The following is a 12,187-nucleotide window of genomic DNA, read 5'->3' as shown; positions in this document are numbered from 1 at the left end:
ATCCTGGATCTCCAGGATCCTGCCCCGGGCTGAAGGCGGCGCTAAACCGCAGAGCCACCCAGGCTGCCCTCACTTTTGTTTTCAATCCCCATTGCAAACATTGCTTACATCCTATCAGTTGAATTTGGGCATTTTACTTCTACAGATTGTAGACCCAAGGAGTGAGTTTGTTTGTTTGTTTGTTTGTTTATTTATTTATTTATTTATTTTTGAACCAAGGAATTTAACACATGCTCGGGGGTGCAGCAGCTACCAGGAGATTAACTGTTCTTTGATGGGAGCTTGAAAAGGGCAAGGAGTAAGAGTAAGAGAGGGTAGTCCGGATGGTGGAAGCAATGAGGAGGCTTTTTTTCCCCCTCCATTTTCAGCACCCAGCACTGTCTCCCGCCAGAGGGCCATGGACGAGGGATTCTGAATCCAACCCAACTGTAAAAGTTTAGGTCCCTTCTCTGCCTAAAATTCCTCAGCAGGCTCAACTTTTTGAATCTGTAATTTTATGGCTTTCATCAAATTGAGAAAATTTTAGTCATTATTCTTCATTTTTTTCTCCTTTGCTCTCTCTCTGATGCTTTCAGATAACTGTTTTTCATATTTTGTGCAGAGTTTATATTTTTATCTGTGGAATTGGCCTAGATCTAGTGAAAGATGCTAGAAGCTCTGGAGGGTAGACCAAGATGTCGGGGTAGGAGAATCTAATGTATTCCAACCCAAATGATTTCTGTAGTTCTCCAATAACAAATACAGTATACAATCCTCCGTGGTTCGTATATTCTCACAAATCTGAGCATCTCTGACCCCAGAAATGAATGACACTTAGTTACCAGGCATCCACACTACACCAACAGGAGGGTCAGTCGGCCAAGACTTGAGATGAAGAATTTCATCTTACAAAGAATTTGCTCAATATTCAGGACTTTGAGCCCAACAACAGCGGTTTGTTCAAATTACTTGTGGTAATCAATAATTTTGACAAGTATTTAAAAGTGGACTAAAGAATGCTTTTGGTATGGAACAATGTTCACCATACGATGTAGAAAAATGTTATGGAGTTTACGACATACTCCCGTTTTTCTTATCTGTTTATTTAGGTATGGAAATCGCAACCAGGGTGTGAAAGGAAAATATGTTTTATGCAACATGCTACAAATGTTAATAGTGTTAGCAGCAGTTCTGAATTGTGGGATTGTGGATGGTATCTTCTCTCCATTTTTACTCTTTTATTCATTTCTCCAAAGCAAACCTTCTAATTTCCTCTACTCTCTATTTCTCCACCCTGCTTTCTGTTTCTCCATAGCCTTTCCCATCATTTGGGAAACTATTTTATTTTACTCATTCCTTTGTGTTGTCCATCCACTTAATATCAGAACTCAAGAGGCTAGGGAATTTTGTCTTTTTTTTTTTTTCTCTGCATGAGTTTTCCTTATTCTAGTTTTCTTAGTCCCCCATAGCAGGGGGCAGGACAGAGTTCAATCAAGCCCAGCAGGCTGGCTGCAGAGCCGTCGTCTCATTCCTGCCTCTCAGCAGTAAGGATAATGATGACGCTCCCATTTGGCAGGAGAGAGATTTCCTAATTTGCTGCCGTCACTTTGGGGCTAGGACATCTTCGGGGTTCCTGGCCGCTGTTTTTCCTATTCTTTCCTGAAGAAAACCAGGCTCCCACGGAGGCACGAGGACCGCCCTCGGAGCCACGCCACGGTCCGCAGACACAGCGTGGCGTGGAGAAACCGCACCTGAGCGCGCTCAGCGAGCCCGCGACAGCGCGGGCCTCTTCGCGGAACCTGCCACCAGGTAACCAGGGACGCTACCGGTCTCTAGGCGAGCGGAGGTGGAGGGCGCTCTCTGCGCGCCTGCGCACACTCCCGCCGGCTCCGCAATGCCCCCACCTCCTGGGCCACGCCTCCGAGTCCCGCGGCTTTCAATCGCAGGCACGCACGCTCCGGCGCTTGGGTTCCTCCTCTCTTTCTCCACAACTCAAGGACACGCCCCTGCCCCTAGGCCCCGCCCCCAGCTCCTCGGGCTCCTCCCCCTTTACTCCGCCCGCCTCGGGAGGTTCACCGCCTGCGCGCTCGGAGCCTGGGCGTTGGCCCCTACGGCCCTTCGGGTGAGAGTAGTGGTTTCCGGGCGGAGGCCGTTGGGCTGTTACCGCGGGTCGCAAGTCGGAGCCCGGAGGCCGGGCCGGACAGCCGAGGCGGGCCGCCCTGATCCCAGCGGTGCAGCCCCAACGGGGACGGCGCTGCGGAGCCTTCCTGCGCGGACTACATTTCCCAGAGGCCCGCGCGGCGCGGTTCTGCGGCCCGCGGGGGGCGGGTGCGCGGAGGCCGCAGCTGCTGCCTGGCTGGGGACAGGTGGGTGGGGCGAGCTCGCGGAGTAAGCGTGTGAGGCAGGCTGGGCCCGAGAGGCCTGCGAGCGACCAGGTTATGCTGGGAAGTGTGAGAGCGAGAATGAGAGAAGTGGTGTGCATGTGTGTGGAAGGTGAGTTCGAGTGCGAGGCTCCAGGAGAGACGAAGTGGAAGGTGTGTGTGTGAGCTGCCAGATATGTGGGATATGTGTGTGAGAGAGAGTGTGAGCTGCTAGAGATGTGGGACGTGTGTGAGAGAGAGTGTGAGCTGCTAAAGATGAGGGGCGTGTGTGTGTGTGTGTGTGTGAGACAGTCTGAGCTGCCAGAGATGTAGGACGTGTGTGAGAAAGTGTGAGCTGCCAGAGATGTGGGACTTGTGTGTGTGTGAGAGTCTGAGCTGCCAGAGATGTGGGACATAGAGTGTGAGCTGCCAGAGATGTGGGACATGTGTGTGAGAGAGTGTGAGCTGCCATAGACGTGGGGTGTGTCTGTGTGTGAGTGCAAGATGCCAGAGATGTGGGAGGTATGTGTATGAGAGAAAGTGTGAGATGCCAGAGATGTGGGAGGTATGTGTATGAGAGAAAGTGTGAGATGCCAGAGAGGTGGGACATGTGAGAAGGTGTGAGAAAATGTGAGATGCCAGAGATGTGGGACATGTGAGAAGGTGTGAGAAAATGTGAGATGCCAGAGATGTGGGAAGTGTGTATGTGAGAGAAAGTGTGAGCTGCCAGCATGTTGGTGTGTGTGAGACTGCAGTATGTGTGTCTGTTCTATGAGGTGCCTGAGTGTGAGAGAGGGCACTATATTTGGTGTGTGTGAAGAGGGGGCAGCTACACAATGTGTTTCTGTAGTGGTAAAAAGAAAACTACAGGTCCAGTTTGGCACTTTTTAGGCCCCCTTTTTAGTCCTCAGATGGGCAGTTTTTACTCATCCTAACTGCAGTTTCACCCTACCCCAGAAATGGAGTTTTAACTGACCAGCCAAGAATTTTCTGGGTGGCACCAATGAGGTAACATGTCACAGGGGCCCTCTCCTAACCCCCAAAGGAAGATGAGGTAATCTACTTAAGAGAAAGTTATCTTGCCTGAAACAATCCTTTCTTTTCTTTTGCTCATAACTTCTTGCGCCACCCTCCTTCCTGTAAAAATGTCTGTTTTGTACAACTCCATGGCACTCCCCTCTACTTGTAGGATGGGAGGTAGCCCTGTTCTTGAATTGATGAATAGAACCAATTAGATATATTTTTTAATTTGGGATTTATTTATTTTAAAAAATGTTTTATTTAAATTCAGTTTGCCAACATATAGTGTAACACCCAGAGCCAATTGGATATTTAAATTTTCCTCAGTTGAATTTTGTTCTTGAACAGTATTTCTGTGTGACAAACCCAGGTGTCTTTGAAAGGGTCCATTGAGAACATATGTGTTTGTGTGTGTGAGTGTGGAGTATGAGAGACCATCAGTTGGTGTGTGAGAGAGAGGAAAGCTAGTGACATGGTTGTGTGTGAGACCAGAGAGCAGGAGAGAGACCAGGTGAACTGCCCATTGCCCCTGAAGGCTTGCAGATATAGCCTCTGTTAGGTTGTGAAGTGTGTTTGAGTGAGCAAAACAGAAATGGGAGGGCAGTAAGCCGTGTTATGTGTGAGAGAATAAGATTGCGGGGTGTATATGTGATGCTTGTATTTCACCATATATGTTTGTATCCAGGTCTCTGAGACCATGGTGTATGTGACTGCCTACGATGTGCCTGCCTTTGGGTGCTTGGGATTCTGTCCTCTGTGGTCAGGAAGTAGGTGAGATCTTGTGTCAGGGTTTGTGTGTCATGCTGTATGCTTGTAGCTGGCCCAGAGTGGCTGATGTGTGTGGGGAGACTACTTGGAAGATTGATAGCACTAGCTTCTTGATGTGTGTTGAGTTTTGGTACTGTGTCAATGAACTAAGAATCCAAGAGTAGAGTTCCCTGCTCCCAGTTCAAGAATTCCAGTAAAAAGCAGTAGGTGGGGTGCCTGACTGGAGCCCCTGACTAGAACACGAGACACCTTCAGTTCTAGGTAACAAAAGGAGGGGAAACCAAGGGACTTGAAGACAAAGGTGAGAGTGAAGGTGGCAGAATCGGATGCTAGATTGTCCTGTTGTCCGTTGTTCCAGCGTGAGAGGCAGGCGAGGCCTGTGGATATTTGGGTGGAGTGATAACCCTGGCCTCTGATGTGCTGAAGAGTCAGATTTCCAAATTGTAGACTGTGTCAAAGCATGAAGCAGAGATGCAGGAAGGGAAAGACCCACCTTTACTTGTACAAATAAGACCAAAGAAGGGGGAGGCAACTTTTAGGAGAAAGATTTAGGAACTCAAACGTAAGAGAAATAGAATTCTAAGTTACAGTCCTCAGCAGCCATCAGTGACCTAGAATCTTCCAGTTATTTGGGCAGTGGCATCAAGGAAAGCTGGGAGGAAGAAGGGGAAGACAGATTTTTAGGCTGATGATTCTGGGAGTAGAGAGCAGGCATCATCTTCTCACACCCCTTTCTCTCCCTCCACTCTGTCCTCTAGGACACTGCTGTTCTCCAAGAGAGAAGCCAGGAAGGGAAGGTGGAAATGACTGTTGAACTAGTAAAAGCCATATCCCAGGTCAGTTATTCCTTTCTCATCCGTGAAAGGCAGTCTTAGTCTTTAGGACTTAGTAAAGCCTTTTTTCTTTTGAAAATTCCTCAAGTAACAGTCGTCTTGAACTGGCCTGGTTCCCACTTTTCCCAGAGCACACTATCTAACTCAAACTGCCTAATGGGTAAGTAAAACTGAATATGATGAGGCATAGATGTCGGGCTCCCTTCCTGGAGCCTACTTCTCCCTCTGCCTGTGTCTCTGCCTCTCCTTCTCTCTGTGTCTCTCATGAATGAATAAATAAAATCTTTTTTTAAAAAAATGATGAGGCATAGAGCCTCCTCTGAGCCTCCTCCTCCCACTTCTTTTTTTTCTTTTTTTTTTTAAGATTTTACTTATTTATTCATGAGAGGCACAGAGGAGAAAGGCAGAAACATAGGCAGAGAGAGAAGCAGGCTCCCTGCCAGCAGCCCGATGTGGAACTTGATCCCAGGACCCTGGGATCACAATCTGAGCCACAGGCAGACCTCAACCACTGAGCCACCCAGCCATCCCAACTTTTACAAATTAAAAAAATTTAAATAGGTGAGATAGATAGATAGAATGAAATTTAAGACCTAAAACTGTCCTTTGCTTTTCAGTTCTTAGGAGACAGATACATCTTTCAGGGTTATTCTGTTCATATATAGTTAGTTTTTTCCCTTCACAGCTTCTGTGTTTTGGGGTTCTGTTTAAAAAACCCTTGTCCATCCCAAGTATGTAGATTAAGTTTAGATTTGATTTTTGTGATTTTTTTTTTTCCTGTGAGAGTAAGGTTCAAAATTACATTAAATTTAAATTGTTACATTAAATGTTTACCTATGATAAGTGAGGCAAGGGTTCATTTATTTCACCCACTTGTCTCTCCATTTGACCCAGTGACATTTATTGAATAATTCATCTCTCTCTTTTTTTTTTTAAAGATTTTATTTATTTATTCATGAGAGACACAGAGAGAGAGAGAGAGGCAGAGACACAGGCAGAGGAAGAAGCAGGCTCCATGCAGGGAGCCTGATGTGGGACTCAATCCCAAGACTCCAGGATCACACCCTGAGCCAAAGGCAAACTCTTAACCACTGAGACACCCAGGCATCCCTAATTCATCTTTCTTTCTTTCTTTCCTTTTTTTTTTTTTTTTTTTTTTTTTAATTTATCTCTTTCTTAACTGATTTCTTAACTTGATTCTGTTGCTGGACAACATTCAGTTTTTTTTTTTTTTTAAAGATTTAATTAATTATTTAATTAATTAGCACAAGGGAGCCAAGAGAGGAACAGAGGGAGAGGGACAAGAGACTGCACTGAGCATGGAGTCCATCTATGGGCTCGATCCCAAGACCTCCAGATCATTACCTAAGCCGAAATCAAGTATTGGAGGCTCAACAGACTGAGCTACCCAGGAGCCCTGGATTAAATTCAGTTTTATTTGTATTTCTATTTTCTTTTTTAATTATATTTTTTAATTTTAGAGAGCACATGGGCAGGGAGGTGCAGATGGAGAGAGAATCTTTTTTTTTTAGATTTTATTTATTTATTCATGAGAGACACAGAGAGAGAGGCAGAGACATAGGCAGAGGGAGAAACAGGCTCCCTATAGGGATCTGATGCAGAACTCAATCTCAGGACCCTGGGACCATGACCTGAGCCACAGGCAGATGCTCAACCATTGAGCCACCCAGGTGCCCCATGTCATGCTAGTTCTTTTTTTTATAAATATTTTTTTCTTTATTTATTTATGATAGTCAGAGAGAGAGAGAGAGGCAGAGACACAGGCAGAGGGAGAAGCAGGCTCCATGCACCGGGAGCCTGACGTGGGACTCGATCCCGGGTCTCCAGGACTGCGCCCCCGGCCAAAGGCAGGCTCCAAACCACTGCGCCACCCAGGGATCCCTGTCATGCTAGTTCTTAATGGCATAGCATGAGAAAATTGCATTCTAATTATACTCATTATTCTTATTGTGTAAGAAAAAATAAAATCAGCCCTATTAGTTCAGTGCCCCTTCCCTTCTGAAACACTGGGATCTCCTAGAGGACCATTTGCAAAATATCAACTTAGATAATCTTTTTTGTTTTTGTAAAAGTTTTTTTTTTTTTAATTTATTCATGAATGACACAGAGAGATGCAGAGACATAGGCAGAGGGAGAAGCAAGCTCCCTGCAGGGAGCCCAATGTGGGACTCAATCCCAGGACCCTGGGATCATACCCTGAGCCAAAGGCAGACGTTCAACCATTGAGCCACCCAGATGTCCCATCTTTTTTGTTTTTAAAGGTTCAATCACAGGTAGAAGTTATTCCTTGAGACTAGTATTTACTGCCCTGTGGCCACCTGTCCGTCATATTTCCACATGCTGAGAAATGGGTTAGCAGCCTTGCATACAGTGCAATTTAACACTTCAAGAACCATTATTTTAGGTTGGAACTTCATATTATAATGGTTTAATTTTTTTTCTCTTCCAAGGGCTATTTCTTACATAAAGAAGAAACAATTTAAAGGTTCAACTTGGGAGTTATGCATGAAAATGGGCATTGGTTGATCAAAAGTGTATTTATGTTATTTTAGGACTTGGTGACATTCAAAGATGTGGCAATAGACTTTTCCCAGGATGAATGGGAATGGTTGAACCCTGTTCAGAGGAATTTGTACAAGAATATGATGTTGGAGAACTATCAGAACCTGGTATCACTGGGTAAGAATATTTTCCTCTCTGCATAATTTAGAATTATGTTAGGGACTCTTATTATTAAAACATTTTTAAAAAAGATTTATTTATTTGAGTGAGAGTGACAGAGCACGAGTGAGGTGGAGGGGCAGAGAGAGAGGGAGAAGCAGACTCCCTGCTGAGCTGGGTGCCTGACACAGGGCTTGATCCCAGGGCCAGAGATCATGGGCGTCTGTCTTCAGCTCAGGTCCTTGAACTGGTGAGACACAAACTATAAAAATGGCTTCAGATATTCTTAGGAAACTTACTTGGACCCTTCTCGGCACTGGGCCACCTCACTGGCTATTAAGAGAACCCTTTTATTCTGCTTGTGGTTCACTGATCTTGTAACTAAATGTATGCCTTTCATCAAATTTGAGTAATTTTTACTTTTATTTTTTCAAATAATTTTTTCTGTTGTCCCTCCTACTATTTCAATTACAAGTATGTTAGAACCTTTGATATTATGCCCTAGGTAACTGAGGATCTGTTCATTATTTAAAATCTTTTTTCTTTGAACGTCAGATTAGATAGTTTCTATTGACTTAACTTCAAATTTACTTACTCTTTTTTTTTTATAAAGATTTTATTTATTCATGTGAGACAGAGAGAATGGCAGAGACACAGGCAGTGGGAGAAGCAGGCTCCATGCAGGAAGCCCAGTGAGGGACTGGACCCTGTGCCCTGGGATCACGCCCTAAGCCAAAGGCAGACGCTCAACTGCTGAGCCACCCAGGTGTCCCTTACTTATTCTTTTTGTGTCTTCAATGTCTTGTTAAGCCAATGTAAATTTTTTAAAAGATTTATTTGAAAGAGAGAGAGTGCGAACACAAATGGTAGGGGAGAGGCAGAGAGAATGTCAAGCAGACTGCACTGAGCACAGAGCCCAAAACAGGGCTTGATACACAACACTGAGGTCAGGACCTGAGCTGAAACCAAGAATTAGATGCTTAACTGACTGCACCACTGAGGTGACCCCAAAGTAGTGAATTTTTAAATTTCAGATACTAGATTTTTCAATTCTAAACTTTCCACTTAGTTCTCTTTTATAATTTCTATTTTTCTGCTGAGAAATTCTTTTTTTTTTATTTTTGTTTGTTTTGTTGTTGTTGTTGTTGTTTTTTATTTATGATAGTCACAGAGAGAGAGAGAGAGAGGCAGAGACACAGGCAGAGGGAGAAGCAGGCTCCATGCACCGGGAACCCGACGTGGGACTCGATCCCGGGTCTCCAGGATCGCGCCCTGGGCCAAAGGCAGGTGCCAAACCGCCGCACCACTCAGGGATCCCCTTTTTAAAAATTTTTTATGATAGTCACAGATAGAGAGAGAGAGAGGCAGAAACATAGGCAGAGGGAGAAGTAGGCTCCATGCACCGGAAGCCCGACATGGGATTCGATCCCGGGTCTCCAGGATCGTGCCCTGGGCCAAAGGCAGGCGCTAAACCGCTGCGCCACCCAGGGATCCCAATTGCTTATTTTCCTAAATGTGATTCACTTTTTCCTCTTTCTACTTAGTTGTAATAATTTTGGATTTTATCTCAGACATTGTTTTTTTTTTAATTTTAATAAATTTATTTTTTATTGGTGTTCAATTTACCAACATACAGAATAACACCCAGTGCTCATCCCGTCAAGTGCCCCCCTCAGTGCCCGTCACCCATTCACCCCCACCCCCCGCCCTCCTCCCCTTCCACCACCCCTAGTTCGTTTCCCAGTTAGGAGTCTTTATGTTCTGTCTCCCTTTCTGATATTTCCCACACATTTCTTCTCCCTGCCCTTATATTCCCTTTCACTATTATTTATATTCCCCAAATGAATGAGAACATATAATGTTTGTCCTTCTCCGATTGACTTACTTCACTCAGCATAATACCCTCCAGTTCCATCCACGTTGAAGCAAATGGTGGGTATTTGTCGTTTCTAATGGCTGATTAATATTCCATTGTATACATAAACCACATCTTCTTTATCCATTCATCTTTCGATGGACACCGACTCCTTCCACAGTTTGGCTATTGTTTATCTCAGACATTGTAAATAATACATTGTAGAGGCTGTAGATTCTATTATATGCCCCTGAAGAGTTTTGTTTTGTTTTGTTTTGTTTTTTTAAAATTTTTATTTATTTATGATAGTCACAGAGAGAGAGAGAGAGAGGCAGAGACACAGGCAGAGGGAGAAGCAGGCTCCATGCACCGGGAGCCTGACGTGGGATTCGATCCCGGGTCTCCAGGATCGCGCCCTGGGCCAAAGGCAGGCGCTAAACCGCTGCGCCACCCAGGGATCCCTTAAAAGCAGGCAGTTAACTTGACTCAGACTCCAAACTCTGTCTCTAGGGGTTCTTTTTTTTTTTTTTAAAGATTTTATTTATTTATTCATGATAGTCACAGAGAGAGACAGAGAGGCAGAGACACAGGCAGAGGAAGAAGCAGGCTCCATGCACCGGAAGCCCGACGTGGGACTCGATCCCGGGTCTCCAGGATCGCGCCCCGGGCCAAAGGCAGGCGCCAAACCGCTGCGCCACCCAGGGATCCCTAGGGGTTCTTTACAATACATCACTTACTGGCTGCCTAATGATCCTGTGAAAATACTGGGCAGAATTTCTGCCCCTAGCCTCTTAGAAAATCATTTAACTTATAGAGTTGACTGTTGGCAGTCCCACTAGACTATGCCAAAAGCTTTATGTAATCTGTGTCTAACATGTATTTTACCCCTTGGTAAATGCCTGGGTGGCTCAGCGGTTGAGCATCTCTGCCTTCGGCTCAGGGCATGATCCTGTGTGTCTCTTTGTGTGTCTCTCATGAATAAATAAATACAATCTTTAAAAAAAAATAGAATGTATTTTACCCTTTGATCTAATCATTCATGTTATGTCATTCCATTGGTATTAAGGAACTGGCTTATAGTTCTGAAATACCCAAAACATGGCCAATTTTCTGTCTTTTTTTTTTTTTTTTTTGTATGCAGGTCTTTGCATCTCCAAGCCATATGTGATCTCTTTATTGGAGCAAGGGAAAGAACCTTGGGAGATGAAGACTGAGATGACAAGAAGCCAATTCCCAGGTGAGTATGGGAGAACCAGATAGGGGAATCCTTTCTAGATAATGGCTCAACTATTTTCTTTTTTTTTTTTTTTTTTTTTTTGGCTCAACTATTTTCGAAGATGATACATTCTCCCTTCTTATTGTATTTGGAAACTCTTCTCACGCCTTTGAATCCTGAGGAGAAAACCGAAACTTTACTATGTACCATAGCTCCCCAAATGTCTTCTCTCTAATAGCTAACTCAATTTGTAAAAATCTTTATCTGGTCTCTCCCATCTTCTCTTTCCTTTTGCCATATAGACTTATATAAGCTTCTCTGTTTCTTAAATCTTAACTCCTAAAATAGGTGCTTGAAAATCATAACCTGTCCTACTGCTTTAAATCTTTATTTGTGAGGCACCTCGGTGGCTCAGTGGTTGAGCCTTTCTGGGAGGTTGTGGTATTGAAGACTACCTTCATGGGAGGAATCCATGATGTATCCAGCTTTCTGTTTTTCTGTCCAGTATTTCTCCTCTCAGTTGTCTATTTAATATAAACCATAGGTGATTGATTCATTGAACTTTTGTGTCCTCAATTCTAGAATTACTGAAGGCTGAGTGTTAGGAAGGAAAGAAACAAGTAGGAAGGGGTAGGAAGCTTGTTAACATCTCAAAGTCCTTCTTAACTGCTTTAGTACATTTGATCTCTTCTATATCTGAACTTTTATACGAGCTTTACTTTTTACCACATGGGCTCACACTTGATATTTCATGTTTTCATTTCTATGTTCCTCAAGAACAGTTGGCCTTTTATTATGTTAATGTCCATAATGCTTGACACATAGTAGAAAACTGCTTTAGGGAGCATTGGATTAGTCAGTAATTTGTTATGGATAAGATAGGAAAAGAAAGCACTTTCTCTTTTGCGTTTCTCGATAGCAACTTTTTCCCTGAAGTTTTCTCTTAGTATCATGTCTTCAATACAAATTTCTTCATTATGGGCAGCCCCAGTGGTGCAGCCGTTTAGCGCCGCCTGCAGCCCAGGACGTGATCCTGGAGACCCTGGATCGAGTCTCACATCAGGCTCTCTGCATGGGGCCTGCTTCTCCCTCTGCCTGTGTCTCTGCCTCTCTCTCTGTGTGTCTCTATGAATAAATAAATAAAAATCTTTAAATAAAAACAAACAAATTTCTTCATTATATATTTATTGAGAATTTATATATGCCTGAGTTTCTGTGATCTACGTTAAGTGACTTAGTAGCAGTGTTTAAAGCATTTTTTTATTTCTTCCCTGAAGCTTATATTCTAGCTCACAAGGCAAGAAAGGTATTTTAAGTGGCCATAAAAAGAACTTAATAATAGTAATACCCACCTACATACCATTATGAAAGTAGTTTATTCAAAAAGACTTATGGCAAAACTCCATTAAGATGTGGTCTGGGGGGGCAGCCTGGGTGGCTCAGCAGTTTGGCACCGCCTTTGGCCTAGGGTGTG

The 12,187-nt window shown here is 44.0% G+C and overlaps 1 protein-coding gene across 7 annotated transcripts in view; it reads left to right on the top strand.

Moving 5' to 3' along the window:
* The first annotated feature begins 491 nt into the window (after positions 1-491).
* LOC119875988 (zinc finger protein 28 homolog) overlaps positions 492-12,187 on the top strand; it is a 45,411-nt gene continuing 33,715 nt past the window's right edge. Inside the window, exons 1-5 of one of the 7 annotated variants that reach the window (XM_038527604.1) lie at positions 2,354-2,414; positions 4,383-4,428; positions 4,886-4,963; positions 7,534-7,660; positions 10,639-10,734. In XM_038527604.1, the coding sequence (XP_038383532.1) occupies positions 4,931-4,963; positions 7,534-7,660; positions 10,639-10,734 (256 nt within the window). In that variant the 5' untranslated portion in view covers positions 2,354-2,414; positions 4,383-4,428; positions 4,886-4,930. The other 6 variants (XM_038527605.1, XM_038527606.1, XM_038527612.1 and 3 more) reach the window with 6 other exon arrangements.

This window comes from Canis lupus, chromosome 1 (assembly GCF_011100685.1).
Source record: "Canis lupus familiaris isolate Mischka breed German Shepherd chromosome 1, alternate assembly UU_Cfam_GSD_1.0, whole genome shotgun sequence".
Taxonomy (NCBI): Eukaryota; Metazoa; Chordata; class Mammalia; order Carnivora; family Canidae; genus Canis; species Canis lupus.
This window is presented reverse-complemented; position numbering and strand designations above follow the sequence as displayed.